The sequence below is a fragment of the Lissotriton vulgaris genome, chromosome 2_1, assembly GCF_964263255.1.
Source record: "Lissotriton vulgaris chromosome 2_1, aLisVul1.2, whole genome shotgun sequence".
NCBI lineage: Eukaryota > Metazoa > Chordata > Amphibia > Caudata > Salamandridae > Lissotriton > Lissotriton vulgaris.
Window position 1 is genome coordinate 239,860,831 of NC_141687.1, and position 19,161 is coordinate 239,879,991.

At 46.9% G+C, this 19,161-nt stretch overlaps 2 protein-coding genes across 7 annotated transcripts in view; one reads left to right on the forward strand and one right to left on the reverse strand.

Annotated features, from left to right (window-relative positions):
- NF1 (neurofibromin 1) overlaps positions 1 to 19,161 on the forward strand; it is a 2,008,692-nt gene that overhangs the window by 1,425,886 nt on the left and 563,645 nt on the right. The gene's annotated exons all lie outside the window — the stretch shown is intronic.
- EVI2A (ecotropic viral integration site 2A) overlaps positions 12,943 to 19,161 on the reverse strand; it is a 28,011-nt gene continuing 21,792 nt past the window's right edge. The window contains exon 2 of the mRNA XM_086954824.1: positions 12,943 to 14,331. Coding sequence (XP_086810950.1) covers positions 13,437 to 14,318 — 882 coding nt within the window. The 5' untranslated portion in view covers positions 14,319 to 14,331 and the 3' untranslated portion in view covers positions 12,943 to 13,436. The remainder of the gene's footprint in view (positions 14,332 to 19,161) is intronic.

A 19,161-nucleotide genomic window follows, 5' to 3' on the forward strand; every position in this document is an offset into this window, starting at 1 on the left:
CTGGAGCCAGGCTCACCAGCCAGCTCCAGCCAATCACACGGCAGGCATATTTTACTCTAATATGCCAACTCCCAGAAGTGGCACTTCTACATATGACACACTCATGCAACACACACCATTGCGAAGCATTCACTCTCACGAGTTCGCACATACCAAACTCGAGAAGGCACGCCTCACGCATCAGGAACTACCAGGGACACAGACATTCCCCATGCATTCCTATGGGAGGGCAGGCCAGCCATACTACACGCACGCACTTTCACTCTGGGACCCAGGGAAAAGTGCGCAGAGACCCAAAAATCACTAACACAGGGTCACAAACAAGCAAAAAGTCTAGGGGTGAACCTGCCCTAAGGGCCAAGTCAAACAGTTACCTATTACAAGAAACTGACGATACAGAGGGGGAGACGGCTCCTTAAAAGGTCCCTTGAGGATCTTCACTAAGCTATTCGTTAAGTGTACAGGCACTTACAGGGTACTGAAAATGTGAAACCGAGCTGATTGGTTGAGTATTGTGTAACTTCTTGGTCAGGAGGATGGGAAAGTATTAATATGCAGGACTGCATTGGATGTAATTGTCTTGATGTTATTTGAGACCTGAACATGGGTAGGATGGGTGCACTGTTTCTCATATATGCTCATTTATAGTAGATCTCTCTTTATGGATATGTATTGTTGATACAGGTCACCTGAGATGCATTATGATTGTAGCTGAGTACATTATAAGACTACTGCTGATACAGTGATATTGTGCTGAAGACTATGTATCCGGATCTCTGGTTCTGTACATGCCTTATAGACTGTGGACTAAACTGTGTACATGTAAATGCACTCTTTGATGATGTGTTGTGGCTAAAACTTCCAAAAATAAAGCTTTAAAAAAAAAAAAAAGAATAGTGTTCATGGCATCCGACTGGTCCGAAAAACCTTCGGTAGCAGCTATCCTGTACCGCAAGGTGGCGCCATGCAGCACCATTTAGAAATCTGCTTATTATAATAATCAATTTATAAAGCGCCTGGTTACACCAGCTGGCGTGTCCCCGCGCTAGGAGCTACTACCTGAAGATGGTTGCAAGGACCCAAGAACAGGGGCAATACGAACTTGATACCTCAGAGCTGGAAGAGCCAAGTTTTTAATCTTTTTCGGAAAATGTTCTCGGATCGTTCTGCCCGGAGAGAAAAGGGTAGTGTATTCCAGTATTTGGCTGCCAAATAACCAATTGAACGCACACCCTTTCGTTCTCTTTCGATTTTAGGAACTTTAGCCAAGTGAGCCCCAGATGACCCAAGTTGAAATGTTGGATTATGAGGGAGAAGAAGATCATGGAGATAGCTGGGTCATTTGCCCTGCAGACTCCCGTGGCAGAAGAACAAAGTTTTAAAAATAATTATTTTGTTGATGGGCAGCCAGTGCAGGGAGTAGAGAGCTTTTCCAGAGAAAGCTAGTGCTGCCGCATCTTGAATGCGTTGTAGCCTATTGAGACATTTTATTGTTGCTCCAAGATGGAGGACATTTCCATAGTCCAGCTGGGACGTTACCAGAGTGTGGACCAGGGTTTTCCTGGCTGAAATGGGGAGGATCGCCAGAGTTTTCCTCAACATTTTTAGGGTTCCAAAACATGTCCCTGTAATCTTCCTAGTATGGGTCTCGGAGGAGAGTTTAGGGTCCAGCCAAACCCCTAAATTTGTAACTTCCTCCTTGGGGATGGATGTGGGACCCAGAGTATGTGGCCACCACACTGAGAACCAGATGGAAGCGAACTTCCCTATGACCAACACCTCGTTTTTACTGCCGTTCAGCTTAAGGCAATTACTTGACATCCAGGAAGCAAGATTCTTCAGACTGAAAGAGAACTGGATGGCTGCATCTTCTGAGTTGTCGTACAGGGGGACAACAAGCTGCTTGTTGTCCGCATAGGACACAGTGGTGACATTGTGCCTTTCCACAATCTCCGCCAGGGGTCCGATGTAAAGATTAAACAGAGTTGGGTGGTAAAGATTAAACAGATTTGGGCTCAAAATTGAGCCCTCTGGGACCCCTTGTGAGAGTGGAATGCATTTGGACATATGCGGATGCTGTGCAACTTGAAAACTACGATCTCGACGGAAGGAAGTCATCCACTTTAGAGCGGTTCCTTCCAGCCCGCCTGACTAATTTCTCTGCAGGAACAGGTTGTGTAATACCCTGTCTGCTCTGAGGCCCAGCAGAACTAGAACTACAGTCTGACCATCACCCGCACGCCTGCGTAATGTCTCCGCGGCAAGGAGTACCGCTTACTCCGTAGAGTACGTGGCTCTAAAACCTGATTGCGTGGGGTGGAATAGGTTGTGCTGGTTAATATGCACCACCAATTGTGTGTTCACCACCTTCTCTGATATTTTAGAGAAGTAAGGCAGGAGTGAAATAGAACGCAAGTTATCCCACAAACCTGGATCTACAGATTTTATTTCCTTTAAGGGGAGGACATTTGCTTGCTTCCACTTGCTCTGGACCTCATCACAGTGGAAGCATAGCTCCAAAACTTGCTGTACATAAGGTAGTATTATGTCTAGCCATTCCCGAATAATTTTAGGTGAAGCTGGATCCATTGGTGAACCAGATTTAAAACTTAGAGTTCTACCTTATAAATCTTCCAGCGAGGGGGATGAGAGGTAGTTGGCCCCAAATACAGAAGTTCTTTCCAATTGGGGAAAAAGTGCAGTTACGGGCCTCATTAGGAAAGGAGTCTTATATTTTAGATACCTTCGAAGCAAAGAAGTTCGCAATCTGGTTACCCAACTCTTGATGAACTAATGTCAGGAGCCATGGTTCTCTCTAGGGAGGATAGATTTTTAAGGATGACAAATATTACTCTAGGGGAATTATTTGCCTACTCTATTTTATCATTATAATAAGCAGACTGGTAGATTTTTTTGTGCTTCTGCACCTTTGCATATTGGTCCAGAACTCTTTATGCTTTAACAAGGGAAATTCCTGATGTTTTGACAACTTAGTCAAATGTCTCCCCCTAAGGTAGGTACTGCAAGCGTCTCTGTCTGACCCACACAACATATGAATGTGGTGTCTGGGCTACTACTATAAGTGTGCTGCACATGCCTCTTATTTCTTAACTCACCAGAAGCCATCGAGAGACCAAGTTTTTCTTGGCTAAATTTTGCGGAAACACTCTAAAGTGTACTCCAACTCCTCCAGTTAAGTCTCCTGACATGCAACAATTTCCCAAGAGATCTTTCCACAAAAGAAAACAAAACTTGTTATAAGAAGAAGTGTTTATCTTCCACGTGTATACAGCCTTGTGTCTTGGACCATTCAGAGGCACAACACCATTCACTGACAGGCTGTTCCTAGTCCTTGTAGCCAATTCCAGAGCTTTAAAAGATCCATCTAGAATCCCCTGCTAACACCAGTGCAGGATCAAGGCCTTCCATCTTGCAATATTAAGTATCTTCAGGATGACTGCTGCACCTCCTCCGCCCCTCCCTAAGGCAGATGTGAGCAGGTCGAGGCTCTAGCCTCAGCGCCTTGAAATAAAACCTGCACCACAGTGACATCTGTTCATCTACTGCTATCTTAGCATCCAACTCTGAAGCCAATCTAGACTCTTACTCCGAGCCACCCTCGAAATCGGTAGAAAATATGCTTATAGCAGCATGGAAGGTCAAAGTTTGCTTTGACAGTCAGCCTCTTCCTAGGGCACAGAAATTTGCCAGGACACTGAAGGGGTTTGGATTGTATTCCTATGATATACAAATACCCACTGGGGATCATGGCTGTCTAGAAGATGACTAAGAAGCTGACAAAATGGTACCTCTCTCTTGCTCCTATGCTAGCTCGAATTACAAAATGCCAGTGACCTGGACACATCACGAGAATGGGACATCTCTTATCCTTCTGACGTTCCAAAAGTGGAAGTGTCATCTTTTATCACAGTGAAACATAAAGGTGCAGAAGCTCTAAAATTGACACGGCGGGGGCGTGGCCAGGATGGCGGCGAGGTAGGACGCTCGTTTTCTAGCTCCTGCCCATCATCCGCCCGCGACAGCATAGCACTGTTCCCTGGGGGCCTGATTGGTGTGGAACCGGATCCGTGAACTCTGGCCGCACACACCGGACCTAGTTTGAGCCCGGAATCCGACTCCCAGCGGTGACGGTGGAGGTGGGATAGGAGGCATAGGGAGGCAGACGCGGCTGCCCACGTTAGTGCAGCCTCGACAATGCGGTGGTTCGGGATCGGATCACGAGGCCAGCTTCCCTTCCCCCACCCTCCATTCCACCGGTCTCCTGTCCCACTGACCAGCCAGTGGTAGAGCGACGGAAGCCTGGACCATGCACCGATGAAATCGCAGCGGATGCTGCCGGTGGGCTCTTCGGCTGCCTTTGTCGGGAGCGTGAATACTCCCCTGCGCCAGCTTCACCCTAAGCACCCTCCGGGGCTACAGAGAAGACCCCCAAAGTATGTGTCTGTGGCTGCCGGCAGCACAGAGGGTGGGCCCTGGGCCTGCCCCGCGCCCTGGGCAGAAGCGATCCCCGGTCTCAAATGACCTTGAACCAGCCAGAGGCGCACCCGTATCGCCCGCATCCTTTGGGAGAGGCCTCCGAGGTTGTGTCAGCTAGCATCCGCGCTGGATCATGGCCTTGGGGGCCCTCCCGCCTCTGGCTGCGCTCACCCGCCCCTCGCAGCGGCCAACTGACCCCGTAGAACAGAAGGCACTGAAGTGGAGGATCGAGGCCTAGCACAGGCTACCTGGGGGTTTGTGTTTGCAGTGGGCAGCTCGCACCGGAAGTGCAGAGGAGGCCCCTGGACCAGTGGAGGCCGATACACTTGGAGAGAAGGCTACACGCCACAGTCGTAGCTAAGAGGTACCTGGGGGCCAGGAGTGCTTTGAGGGTGTAGAGCTGGTCCCCACGGCAGAGACTGGGCCCTGTCTGGATGATTGGGAGGGGCAATGGGGGCCCCCTAGTCTTCTCATCACTGTCTGCACAAAGCACCTGCCCTGAGTATTACCCTGCACACGCAGACAACTACTTCTCCATTAGGCTTTACCTCACCTCACTCCAACGCTAATGTTGCGGTGTGGGTTATGACTCCCATGAAGGCTATTCCTCCTCAGAAGAAAATGGCGATGAGGGAGATGATCTTGAGGTTTCTCAGTCAAATGCATATCTTGATTTTACAGGTTTCATGCTTGCTTCAACTCATTGGTCTTACATCTGCTGGAACCTGTTGATTCTGGACAGCAGATGTGGGACAATAGTGGCTCAATCACCAAGGGAGCCGCTCGGCTCAGGTGTGGATCTATCAGTACGCTCATGTCTGGCATGCTCTGTTGGTTTGACCGCTTCAGTCTTGATCTAGGTCACCTGTGTAGCCCTCTGCATGTGCTGGGTGCTGTAGTTATGGACACCTCCGTGCTGGACTTGGGCAGCCATCTTGCAAAACAATACCACAGGGATTTTGGTCTGTATCTGAGCTCCGCGGGCATATAAATGTGCTGGAGCTGCGACAGTCTGACTTCAAATATATTTCCACCATTTCTGCTTCTGTCAAAAGTTCTATTGATGGTTTGGGATGATTGAGTAAACCTGATCTGTTGGCACGCTGTATTCATTCTCTTCTTCGTCAGTGTAAGGTGGGACTACTCTCTTAGCAGGATCTTCAATGCCAAACCCACATGCTGTGGCTGAACACATGGAATTTGAGCTGTGTCAGCTAGAGGCATTTTTCCTCCCTTTCCAAGTTGGAGAGGTCATCGTTGTTGCTAGAAAACCTGCTACAAAACTATGCTGAATACATATGTGCAATGGTGCAGGCCAGAACACATGGAACCCATTGTACCATGCCTTTCTGATATCATGTGTTTCACACTTCCCCTTCTCTGCTGGCAGTGGCTACAATTAAGTATTACTTGGCTTTCCTGTGTCTCCGGTTCAAGCAATGAACTTTTGTGCATTTAGACTCCTTACCTTGATCGTGTCTAGGAACTTCAGACCTTTTCAGTTTACCTACCTTTCATAGTTTTCTACACATACATGTTGGTCATTCCCACTTGCCCAGTGTAGATTTGGTCATTCACATGGCCTGGTCTGTCAACATTTCCTCTTTCTTCATTCTTCTTCATCCCACCAGGGAGATGAGCAACTACATTGACCGGACCTCAAGTGTCCGGCTCCTATAGCATTGACAGCACTTGACAGGGCAGAATCAATGACCAACTCTCTCTGGGCTTTGCCAGAGCTGTGGAAGGCAAGAAATTGACCAAATACATAGAACCAAAGAAAGGCTTTATTCTAATTTCTAATGGATACTTCTAACCACAGATGGTTCAACTTAGACCAGGGGTCTTCGACCTTTTCTGTAGTGAGAGCTACTGTTTATCAGTGAAAATTCTGGTGAGCTACTGAAGGCCAAGCCACGTGTGCTCTATAACCAACCTGCTTTATAGACTTTAAGCCTAATGTCCATGCAACCAAGTACTATGGTTTGAACAAAATACTTTGACTAGGAGCACTGTGACCGGCCTACTATGTGTGTCAGTGAGAGCATGGTTTTTGTGGATATATGAACAAGTGTATATATGAATGAGATGTATGTATATGGGTGAATAAGAGCCTGTGTTGTGTGTACTAATGGCACAGGACATACCTTTCACCATATGTGGCACCATTACATGTTTAACACAGACATAACACCATTTTTTTAACTTGGAAAAAGTTACATTCCAGATGAATGTTCTGCAAGAAATGTACATAATATGGAACATTTTTTTGTACTTTAAATTTCTCCCACTTATAAAAAAGGACTGTACTTTCCAATTATGTATATGACATAATGTCTCCCACCAGCCACTGGCAACAAGAATCTTGCTGTCAGTAAATGCAAAACTTTGAAATGGGAGAACAGTAAACTGAAGTTAACTTTATTTTATATGGATTCCACAAAATTAATCATTTCAACGTGTCACATCTGTAAACAGTAGGCATCTTGCTCCCAGTGGCCTATAGACAAGGTGCTTATAACAGACATAACACAGCCATTTGCTTAAATTGGAGGAACTTAATCTAGAAATTTCTTCCAGGGTGGCAATCCATCTTCTCTGACAAATGATTTCTTCAAATGGTTCAGCATGGCTATGCCCCACAATTTTTTTCTGCTTTTCCATATCTTTCCCTAAATCCAAATGACGCTCAAAGGAACACCTGTCCATTCTGTTGCAAAAAGTGTGCGTTATGCTTTCCATAGGAACTATTGAGTGAGTTCCAGGCTAAGAAATAGAAGATAGATACTCTCACTGTTTCCTTGTGCTAAAGGAAAGATGGGAGCCTTTAGTACATTTTGGGCCTTTGACTCCCAATTCCTTTGTGTGGAAGGACAAATTAAAGATGCTCATGCTTGGCCGGATCTAGTCTGCCCTGTATTTAAGTTGCTGAATATTGCCTTGGATCTGCAGGATGCTTATTTCATACACCCTTACTATAGTGCCAAAGATGTTATCTATGGTCCAAGGTAGGCCTAGCATCTTTTCAGATGTGTTCATGTAAGTTATGACGGTGGTCACTGCCATTCTTTGGAGATTTGGGGGACCTGTTTTCCTCACTTCAACAACTGGCTTTTAAAGACTGGCTTTCCAAAGTCCATCATAGACCACCTCTGAACAATGGTGGATCTCTGGATATCATAAAGGTTTACGCTCAGGAAGCCAAAGTCACTCCTGACTACTTTGCAGAGGCTTCCTTTCATTGGAGCTGTCCTGGATACAGTACAGATCAGGGTCTTCCTTCTGTTGCAACGAGTTCAGGACATGCGTGCCACTATCCCATTATTTCTTCGATCCCGGTGAGAGCGGTGCTGAGGCTTCTTGTTGACTACACCAAGTGGCATATGTGGGTTCTACCATAGCATCTGATTTTCCAGTGGGCACAGCACCAAGGAAACATATAGGATACCATTCAAATTTTAAAGGAGACTGTACACGATCTAGAATGGGTGGCTGCTTAAACACAATTGGACCAGCAGCTTGCCTTAACCTTCCACATTCAAAGCTAATGGTGTTGACGGACACATCACTGACGGGTTGGGGAGATAATCTGGGGGACGTGGAGATAAGAGGACCCTGACTTCCTATGGAAGCCTAACTCCATATCAACTTGCTAGAATTATGAGCAATGTACTTGGCCTTGAAGGTTTTCCTGCTGTCCATCAAATGAGGCTGATGTAGGTTCTCACAGACAACACCAGTCCCATGCGGTATTGCAACAAAGCAGGTGGAAGTGGGTTTCTGAGCTCTGCACTACTGCTGTTGGACTGCCAGGGCATCTCTCTGGTTGCAATCCACTTGACAGGGTCCTTGAGTGCCAGAGCGGGCAAGCGGAGCAGAAGGCATCTGGCAGGCTACAAATGGAGGTTATGTCCAGAGGTGTTGCAGGACATATTCCAGCAGTGGTGAGAATCCTTGTTCGATCTCTTTGCCACTAAGACGAATGTGCATAGTCAAAAGTTTTGTTCATTAGAGTTTCAACAAGAACACTTGCTAGGAGATGCGTTCCAGCTGGAATGGAACTTGCCACTTCTGTGCACCTTCCCACCTCTGCCTTTCCTACCCAGAGTTCTGAAAAAGATTACGAGTGACCAGGTGCAAGTCATTCTAGTGGCTCCAAATTGGGCCAGAAAAGTATGATAACCAGAGCTTCTGGGGCATAAGCGCCTGTCCTCCAATCAGGATGACACTTTGGGAGGGCCTCCTTTTTTTAAAAACAGGACAGAGTCCTCTACCTGAATCTATGCAATCTACATCTCCATGCATGGAGATTGAGAGGCAGCAGTTGACCGCATTTGATCTTCCGCTATTAGTGGTGAATATCCTCCTTGCTGCCAGACTCCCTTACTTTCATGCTGCATGATGGAAAAGATTTGTGGCTTGGTTTGGTAATTGCTAGATTGACACTTGACAGTCTATGCTGTCCAGATATTCTTTAGTTTGTTTCATCTTTGGCCCACCAAGGTCTTGTAGTGTGCGCTATTAAATGTTATTTGTCTGCCCTGTCAGCCTGTTTACATTTGACAGCCCAATCATCCTTATTCAAATCATCTGTAGTTGTGAGATTTATAAAAAAAAAAAGGCTTGGCACATGTGTCCTAAACTGTTTTAACTGCCAAAGTGGGACTCTAATTTAGTTTCAATATTCCTCATGTGGATGCCCTTCGAGCCGTAGATTTTCTGCTTGCTATGTCTTTTGACTTTGAAGACAGTCTTCATCATTGCTATTATTTCAGCTCATCACATGAGTGAGCTTCAGGCACTGTCGCCGTTTCTGCAGATAAACTGATGATCAGAACTCGGGCAGCCTTCCTAACGGAAGTTGGGACTCCTTTCCACATTGGGTAATCTATCACCCTACTTGTGTTCTTTGCCACTCCTCAACCCTCAAAATGGAGGACAGGCTTGGCTCGAAAAGGACTTTAGGATTCTATATTGATCATACCAAGAAACACTTTAGGATGATCAGCTTTTTTGTGGGGTTCTACAGGACGGACAGAAGTGAATGCTGTGAAGTAGAGGATCCTGTCAAGCTGGTTAGTCCTCTCTACTAAAGTCTGCTACACTCTGGCCAAGAAGCAGTTCTTAAAAGGTTTGAGAACCCATTCCACCAGGGCTTAGTCTGCTACCACTCTGTTGGCACACGTAGTCCCTGTCCTTGACATCTTCCAGGCTGCATCTGTGATATGTTCAAGAACAACTTCTGCCTTGATAGCCAGGTCTCGCAAGGACATTTTGATCGCTTGTCCTGCAAGACTTTCAGGTCTGCTGTGTGCTGGCTAAGATAGAACCACCAGAAGGGCCTGAAGGCTCAGTCCACCATGGCGAAGGCTGTTACAGAAGCATTGGAATGGTGGATGCTGGTTCTGGACATCTGCCAAGCTGCCACTTCGGTGTCTGTGCACGCATTCATGAATCACTACTGCCATGTCAGTCAGGTCACTGCTTTGGCAGTCAGGTCTGACAAGAAGGTGAATTTGTCTGCTTGGTCTGGCATGAATTCCTAATCTGAAGCCACCTGGGGAGGTACTGCTTTGGTATTCATTATAAGGTGAGAAATCTGTTGTTGGAAGTACACGTCAAAAGAACAAGCTACTTACCTTCGGTAATGTTCTTTGTGGTGGATTCCCTATAAATGCATAATCCCAACTGCCCTCATACCTCCCCATTCTGTGGAGTGCCCTCTTTTTAACATCTAAAAAATCCCTAGTTAGGAATTTTCACAGAGGTACTACTAATTGGTCATGATCCACGTTAAAGGGTGCGTAAAGAGACGAACAAGAAAAATATATCTGCACGCAGGGTTAGTGCTTATTTGTAGCTCTGCTCCATCTCTTCTGGGGCGATACAGAGTCAACATGAACCAGCATGGCACCAACTAGCTGCACACAGGAAAGGTTTTCCAGATCTATTACAGCATCTGGGGAGTACTTTAAGGTGAGGAATCTGCAATAGTATTGAACAGAAACTGTTCAATAGTGTCCACCAGAAAGAGCATTACAGAAGGTTCTTCTTTTGGTCACAAAAAAGGAAAAGGGGCTTTTAATTCAATTAAAATATGCCATGAGCAAATGAGAAATCTCCGATCTAGATTGAGTGTGAACTGTTCAACAATCTGTTGGAAAGCCTTGTCTAAGCTTTTGAGAGCGGCTCCCTTTCTTGAAGTTTGAGGGGCCAATTTGTTGTAAGGTGTAGATAGAAGTAAAACTCGGTCCTGAAGGTATATTACTCGTTAAACTCCCCTCTTCCACTGATAATTCTATGGAAGTCTCTCTAAGATGAGTAATCTACAGAATAATGTGTCCATTGGAAGAATACATTATTTTGGCAATGTGTTTTCTGAAGAATATGTGACCGTCACATAGATTTCTCAATCATGATTATCCCTTGTGCCATATTCTATGGATACCTTATGTCTTTGCTAAAGCTTTTCTGATTTTGTCGTCACTGTCTTTTTGTCCTGTCCTGAGTACATTAAATAGCTGTAATGTTACTGGTGTGGGTGGTGCCTTTTTGGCTCTTGGTACTTTTTAACTGAACCTCTGAATTATTTCCAGATTCAGCCTGGCTCCCGAGGATACTTTCAAAACGATAAATCTATTGGTCAGCTATGATTAACCAGTGGTTCATAGACCTATGGGGTCCATAGTGTCTATTCAGAGGGTCTGTAAACCGAAACACCATCTAACCATCATTTGCTGGCTGACAGTAATCATAAGCATTTTTGCTATATAATTATATAAAGGTGATTTCTCCCACGAGAATAATGTCATGGATACTTTGTCTGCTATATTGTTCTTCCCTATGTATTTGGTATATGTATTAATAAAATCAGTAACGCATTTTAAATACTTTTTAGTCAGAAGCTGATGGCTTGCTCTGGCCCAAGCATTCCTCACTGTTTGCAGTCAAACTTACTCATGCCTGAACTAGTAGTTAGCTTCTGACTAAAAACACTATCGAATTGTTTTTTTGTTTTTTTTTTAAAGTGTACACTTAGAGAGCCAGAGTTCTAACCGCTCGGAGTTCTATGCATGTATCTATAGGTAGACTGCCGTAGAGGCACTTCCATGCTACACGTTCTCTCATCCACTGCTTCACATGGTCATGCACTTACAGACTCCATGTACCTACATTTCTTGTGTCGGAAAGAGGGGATGCCTGCAGTTTTCAGGAGAACTGGAATACTTGTGTAAGCAGAGTACCACTTCCCAGGATTCACCACATACTCTGGCATAATATACATGTATATGAGGTCACTGTTTGTGTTTCCTCTTGACACAGACAGTGTATGCTTTCCATATTTGTCCTTACTAAATTCTATTGTTGCCTGAGGCCAGTGTCATTCCAGTAAGTACTTATGTTCCATCATATCTGCTCCGAGCTCTGATTTCACATGACTATTTGTTTGTGAATATGACCTTTTTCTCTTACCAGTGTATACTCTCATATTTAAATATGGTATTGTAGAGGAAGGCAGACGTGTTGAGTTTATATAGTGTGTACTTGTTTGGGTACTTTTTTGTCTTTTATTGTAGAAGTTAAAATCATGGAAATAGGTTAGAGGTCTCCGGTTTCAACGTGCGATCCAGGGAGGGTTGTAGAATTAAAAAGGTTAAGAACTAATGCTATAGGCCAATCCAGTATTCATGAAAACATTGCTGGCTAGTAGCTTATTTGCCATTACATATGCATCATTTCTTTTTTAAGCTTCAAGATTTCCAATTTCCATTTATAATTAGTTTCTTTTTAAATGCTGTGCTCGAGATTGGTATAACTGTGTCTACAGCATAAAATCAGTATTTTGTTTTTATTTCACTGCATTGTCCTGCTCAAAGGGTAATCATATTTTGCTTTTTTGAAAGAAAGATTTCACTGAGATACAAAGTATTGCAGGAGGCCTCTTGTATGAGATAATCAAGTGTTTAGGAATATAATAAATTAATAGCCATGTTTAAGAACTACTACTACAAGTAGTCCGGTTTGGGTCCTGTTTTACCATCTAGGCTACTGCATCAAGCATTGTGGTATAATATTATAAATGCATTGTTTTCTCTCCCTATATCTACAGCATTTCAATAAAAGGGTCTCAAAGTTAACTTGACACCAAATGTCAAATAAGTTAATAACGGTGTTCTTGCAGTAACATTGTGATGCCACTCGTTATAAACAACTCAGCAATTTCCTGCCTAAGTTCGGAAACTCCATTATTTGGGATTAAGTAGAAACAAAAAATAATCATGAACTAGATGAGGATAACATGTTGTTGACCACTTTCTTATAGGAATGCTAACATGGCTCTGTTGAATTGTTTTTACATTTATAAATATTCGGACAGTCCAGGCATGGCTCAAGTTATTTACAAAGATGTGTATAAATCAATGACTTAGGAGTCCTTTTAAGAACACTAAACTTTAATGCAGTCAAATTTAAAAATAATGTACGAATCTATGTTGCATAGCCCATTTAAACAACTAGGTTTTCTGGAAAAGTAAATAATGTTCACAGCATTTTAACTGTTCATTTTAACTGTTCTTTTTATTTGTTTGATTTATCCACAGCCTACACTTTATGGCTGGGGTGCTTCTCTCTTAGATTGCATAATTTTTAATATCAATGCTAGGCAGGCAGCTATGCAGAATGATGTAAGCATTGTGTAAAAAAGCCACACTTGATATTCAGACTGCAACAACAATATTCAAAATAGGGGATTTGGGGAGAAAGGGATATAATCCATTTGCATTGATCCATGTATAAAGAAGAAAGGTGGGTGGACGGAGCTGATAAAATACTACAGTGGGACAGAGTGATCAAGATAATGTCAAAATCCTTTCTAGATGGCTTATTTGACACCTCTTCTAAAAAGTTTGTCATTAGTTTCTCACACAAACATTTGATCATCACTTCAAATCTTCATTGAGCATTTGTCCCATGTCGCTGTCCTGACTGCTTGGATTTGTGTTTTTTTCTAGCTCGTATTCCTTTTTGGGTTTTCCATTTTGTTCTGTAATTTTCTCGATTGTTCCTTCTTTGACTTTTTGCCCTCTAGAGGTAGTCGCATCATCAATAGACAGGTCATCCATGCTAAGGTTTGCTCCGGTTAAGAGTTGTGAGCTCTTCCATTTGTCTGATCCCCCTGGCCATAAACTGCTGCTGATGGTCAAGAAATCCCCATTGTTTCTTGTAGGGCGCTTGCTTTGCACAGCACTTTTCAGCTTAGACACCTGATTTGCAAGAACTATAGTTGCTATAAGCAGAAATGTACAAAGAAGAACGAGGATAGCTATTATGATGATGCTGATCAATAAAGTACCCCTTTGTGTTTCTTTGCAGTCACTTGAGTTGGTAACTCCAGTCTTACCATTACTTGTGAGTGTTCTTTGATGATCCCCAGTAGTAGCAGGTGATGTTGCAGATGTAGCATTAAGGGTTGCCATTGATTTGATTGATAATAAATTATTGCCAGTTTTGGATGTTGATGCATTTGAAAATGCATTCTTGCCAGTTGTTGCTGTTGATGAAATTGATAAAAAGGGAACACTCCTCGTTTTAGAAGTCGTCAGAGACCTATTTCCCAAAAAGGCTTTCTTCAGTGTACTCATAGTTGATGTTACCACAGCACTGGATTCTGTTTGTGTTGTTGTTAGACTCCAGTTGCCATGCTTTACGTACAACGGGGTGGTAATAGTTGTGTAGTTGGCTGCATGGTTCATGTTGTCTAGCCAGGACAAAGCTCCGACAAAGAACATTAAATGTGAGTAACATTGTTCTAACAATTTCATCTTTGATTTGTACCTGTGGATATATAAAAAAAATTATGTAGGTAATTGCACTATGCATAAAAATGTTATTGTGCTTATTAAAAGAGCAGTGTTATGCATTATAAAATAACATAGAACCTTTGAAGAAAGTTAACATTTTCTGTAGTAACAGTAGTTAGTACCTTCGCATCCCCAATTTGCATAACCATTGTGTGCATAATTACTCTTTAAATTGTAGGCAAGATTTATCAATCAAAGTATATCGGTTTGTTTTTCCCACAGCACTTTTATCCAAAGTGTTTTGTAAAGTTTCAAAATAAGTAAAGCCAATGTGATAAATGCATACTTATATTATGATTGCGACTCTGTTGAGCAGCATAATAACCCAAGTACACACATTAGGGAAAATGCTTCAAAAATGAGCAGTTCTTTGGACAATTCGTATAAAGCATCAAAGATTGATATGAAATTAGCTGCTTTTAACTTACATAGCAGAAGGCATAAAGAAATTAAAGGTACATTTAGTTACTATGAACAAGAGCAAAGATTGTTGGGAGACTATGATTAAACTGTGTACATAGGCGATGTGATTCAAGTAAGTGGACTCATTTGACCTCCGTGTTTAAAAAACTAAACTAAAAATGCAAAGAACAAGAAACCATTATTGATTGGCAGGAGCACTATGCAGATCTATGCATGGAGTGAGAGAGGCCATAAAGGATATGAACTTAAAAATAGAGTTTAATTAAATTTTCCTTTGTTTTTAAAAGCGAAGCGTATGGTCGGTTATGATATGAAGGTGTTCTCTATCATTGATTTGGCTGCATTATTTGGCTAAATAAATGCATATTTTTTTGTCACCCTATAGTATGCACTGAAATGTTGTTAATGTTTGTTCTGCATCTGTGACTACTATTTTCTGATCAGTACTTATGACTGAGGATTCCTCCCCATTGCTATATTTTTAGGCCCCGGACTGGATCCGGAGAATGTTCAAGCTATATTCCCTAGCAGTGTCAGAGCACGCCTCCGTATAGACATAATGTCAGTTCCTTTCTTTCACTGCCCTTCAACGTGGATCTGAAATTTCACTCTTAATTTTGTTGATTTTCTGATGTTTTTAAACTTCTTTAACAGAGTGCTAATGTCTCCATCTGCAACCGGAGGACTCTAGCTGTGCCCCCATTGCAAAATGCAGTTGTTGGTCATTTATTTATTTATTTATTTATAACAACATTTATAAAGCGCGAACGACGGCCCTGAGGCATCTCGGCGCTAGATAACTGCGATATCTGAAAGAAACACGTTAGTGTTAGATTCCTTACCTTAGAATATCCCCAGGCGTCAGTCTGGATCCGGAAACTTTTGCGTAGCAGTACCCCTGCGCGTCGGTAGGCGTCGTCTGCAGGCGTCCCCTGCGGCTCCGCGTCCGTCGTCGGCGTCGTGCGCCGTGATGACGTCGCTGGAGTACATAGACGCCGCCTCCGCGCGCTGACGTCAGTTCTTCTTTTTTCCGCGCCAGTGGACGCAGATCTGAAGAGCAGTACTCCGGTCTTTTGGCCAAGTTTTTCGATTGTCTTTTTTCTCTATTGTGCCTGATAGGATGCCTGGATTTAAGAATTGCGATGGCTGTGAGCGCACGATGTCGGTCACAGACCATCACCGCCTCTGCCTCCGGTGTCTGGGCCCCGACCACGACGTGGACTCCTGCGTCGACTGCCGGGCCCTTACCAACAAGGCTAGGCGGGAGCGGTCCCGCAAGCTACTGGAGCTCCGGGTGTCGGCCCCACGTCGGGACCGGGAGCGGTCCCGGTCCGGCCGGAGGTCGAGAGAGCGTTCGAGGGAGCGATCGCGGAGCCGCGCCGGGCGCTCCGGAAGTCGACGCCACTCGTCATCCTCGTCAGGTAAGAAGCACAAGAAGTCGGGGCGTCGTCATCGTACCCCCGACTCCCCCCGACGCTCGCGCGATGCGGCCGGGGGCTCGGGTGACCCCAACCCCGCGGCTCCGCGAGAGTCGCCGGCGCGGCCTGCCTCATACCCTCCGGTCCCTGGGCATGGTGCGACGCCTGAGGAGATCGAGGCGTTCCTCATGGCCATGAGGGCGCTCGCTTCTCCGACGGGGCCTACGGCGCCTTCGGGCCCAGTGCTACCGTCTGGGGGCCCTGGCGGTTCGGGTGTCCCTGCCTCGGCGCCGTCGGGTGCTCCGGCCCCGGCGCCGCCGACGGCTCCGACCCCGGCGCCGCAGGGGCCTTCGGGATCGGCGCCGGCTGGTCTTCCGGCCTCCCCGGCGCCGTTACCATCGGGGTTACCCCCGACGCCGCCCCCGCGCGGCGCCGGTTCTCCGCTGCCGGTTCCGGCCGGCGGTGGGGTTCCGGCGCCGGCTCCGGGCGGCGCCGTCCCCTTACCTTCTCCGACGCCGGACGCGGCGCCGGACGGGCGTCGCTCGACGCCGGTCCCGGCGCCGATGGGGCCCATGAACCCCGAGGAGCCGGTCTTCATCATTGACTCCGAATACGGAGAGGATGAGGAGTACGGTGAAGGTTGGGAGGGGTCCGAGGACCCTCTGGCTCGCGAGTGCCAGTATGACCCGGACTGGACAGGTGACTTGGGGGATGCCAGTGGTTTGGACGACTCCCCTAACCCTGGTTTGATCTCTCCTCCTTCCGTGGCATCGGTGGAGGGAGCTGCCTATTCTGTGGTGCTGATGAGGGCTGCCAAGGCCTTAAACCTTGAGCTCCCCGTCGCGGCCGTGAGGCCTAACATCCTCACCGAGGTCTTCAAACCGCAGTCATGCCCACTGGAGCCTCTGCTGCCGTTTAATGAAGCCTTGTCTGACGTTCTGTTGGGCACGTGGTCCAGGCCCGCTTCAGGTGCGCCTGTTGATCGGAACGTGGCCAGGCGCCACCGTCCTTGTCCGGACGACCCCAAGTACCTGTCTACCCACCCCACTCCTGAGAGTCTGGTGATCCAGGCCTCGACCTCCCAGTCCGCATTCCCGTCGGCCCCGCCCGACCGGGAATCCAAGAGGTATGACCAGTTTGGCAAAAAGGTCTTCTCGTCCATTAGTTTGGGCCTGCGGTCTTGCAACACCGCCTGCCTCTTGGGCCGCTACACCCACTCTGTGTGGGATACGGTCGCGGAGCTGCTGCCAGAATGCCCCATAGAGGTGCGGGCAAAGCTCGGTCAGGCTGTGGCTGAGGGCCGAGATGCAGCGAAATATTCAATTCGGTGTGGTCTTGATACGACCGACTCGCTGGGCAGAGCTATGTCTACGACGGTGGCGATTCGTCGTCACGCCTGGCTGAGATCCGCCAATTTTTCGGCTGATGTCCAGAATGCCCTGATGGACATGCCGTTTGATGGCTGTCACCTGTTCGGTGACAAAGCGGACCACGCGCTGGAACGCTTCAAGGACTCCAGGGTCACGGCCAAGTCCTTGGGTCTCTCGACCCAGCGTCAGCAACCGGGTTCGTTTCGTCCCTTTCGTGGCCAAGGAAGGGGCGCCCCCACACGTGCTGCCAGCCACGCGCCGCAACAATCCTTCCAACGCGGTGGCGGCCGTGGAAACCGCCGTGGTGGCGGTCGGGGACAACGGCGGGGTCAGACCACACCTTCCCCCGCAGCATCTACCCCAAAATCCTCCTAGTCCGTGCTTTCGGCCCCATGTGACGCCAGTGGGTGGCAGGGTTCGCCATCACCACGCTCACTGGCGCACGATCACTTCGGACAGGTGGGTGCTGCAAATTGTCCGAAGGGGCTACTCCCTCCCCTTCGAGACCTCTCCTCCAGCCATGCCACCGCAGAACCACCGTGTGTCGGGGGACCACTTGACACTTCTGCAGGAGGAAGTTACGGCCCTCTTGGCCAAGGGGGCCATCGAGCGCGTTCCTGGGCCAGAAGTAGGGCGTGGTTGTTATTCCCACTACTTTCTGGTGCCCAAGAAGGACAAGGGGGGCCTACGTCCTATCTTGGATCTAAGGAACGTCAACGGCTTCCTCCGGAAGGAGAAGTTCAAGATGTTGACGTTAGCTCAGGTCTTGGCTGCTCTAGACCCGCAAGACTGGATGGTAGCGTTGGACTTGCAGGACGCCTATTTTCACATCCCCGTCCTGCCGGCCCACCGGCGTTACCTGCGGTTCACGGTAGGCCAGGAGCACTTTCAGTTTATCGTGCTCCCCTTCGGCCTTACCAGCGCCCCACGGGTGTTCACAAAGGTGATGGCGGTGGTCGCAGCCCATCTGCGCAGGTTAGGGGTTTCAGTCTTCCCCTACCTAGACGACTGGTTGTTGAAGGCGGGCTCGCCCCAGACAGTCGTCCACCACCTTCAGATGACGGCAGACCTCTTGCACGACCTGGGGTTCTCCATCAACGTGCCGAAATCACACCTGTGTCCCTCTCAAAAGCTCCTTTTCATCGGAGCGGTTCTGGACTCGGCGCAGTTTCGGGTTTATCCTCCGGAACGGCGGGTTCGGGATATTCAGGCTTTGATTCCCATCTTTCAGCCGCTATCCCGACTCTCGGTCAGGTTGACGCTGCGGCTGCTGGGACTGATGGCTTCCTGCATCCTTCTGGTGCATCACGCCAGGTGGCGGATGCGGGCTCTGCAGTGGGACCTGAAGTTTCAGTGGGCCCAGCATCAGGGCAACTTGTCCGACCACGTCTTGATCTCGGAGGGCACTGCGAGACAACTGCAGTGGTGGCTTACGGACCGCGATTGGGTCAGGGGCAAGTCCCTCTCCCTTCCCCAACCGGAGCACGTTGTCGTGACGGACGCGTCCCTCCAGGGCTGGGGTGGCCACTTGGGAGAGGCAGAGATCAGAGGCATCTGGTCTCCGGCGGAGTCCCGGCTCCATATCAATCTGTT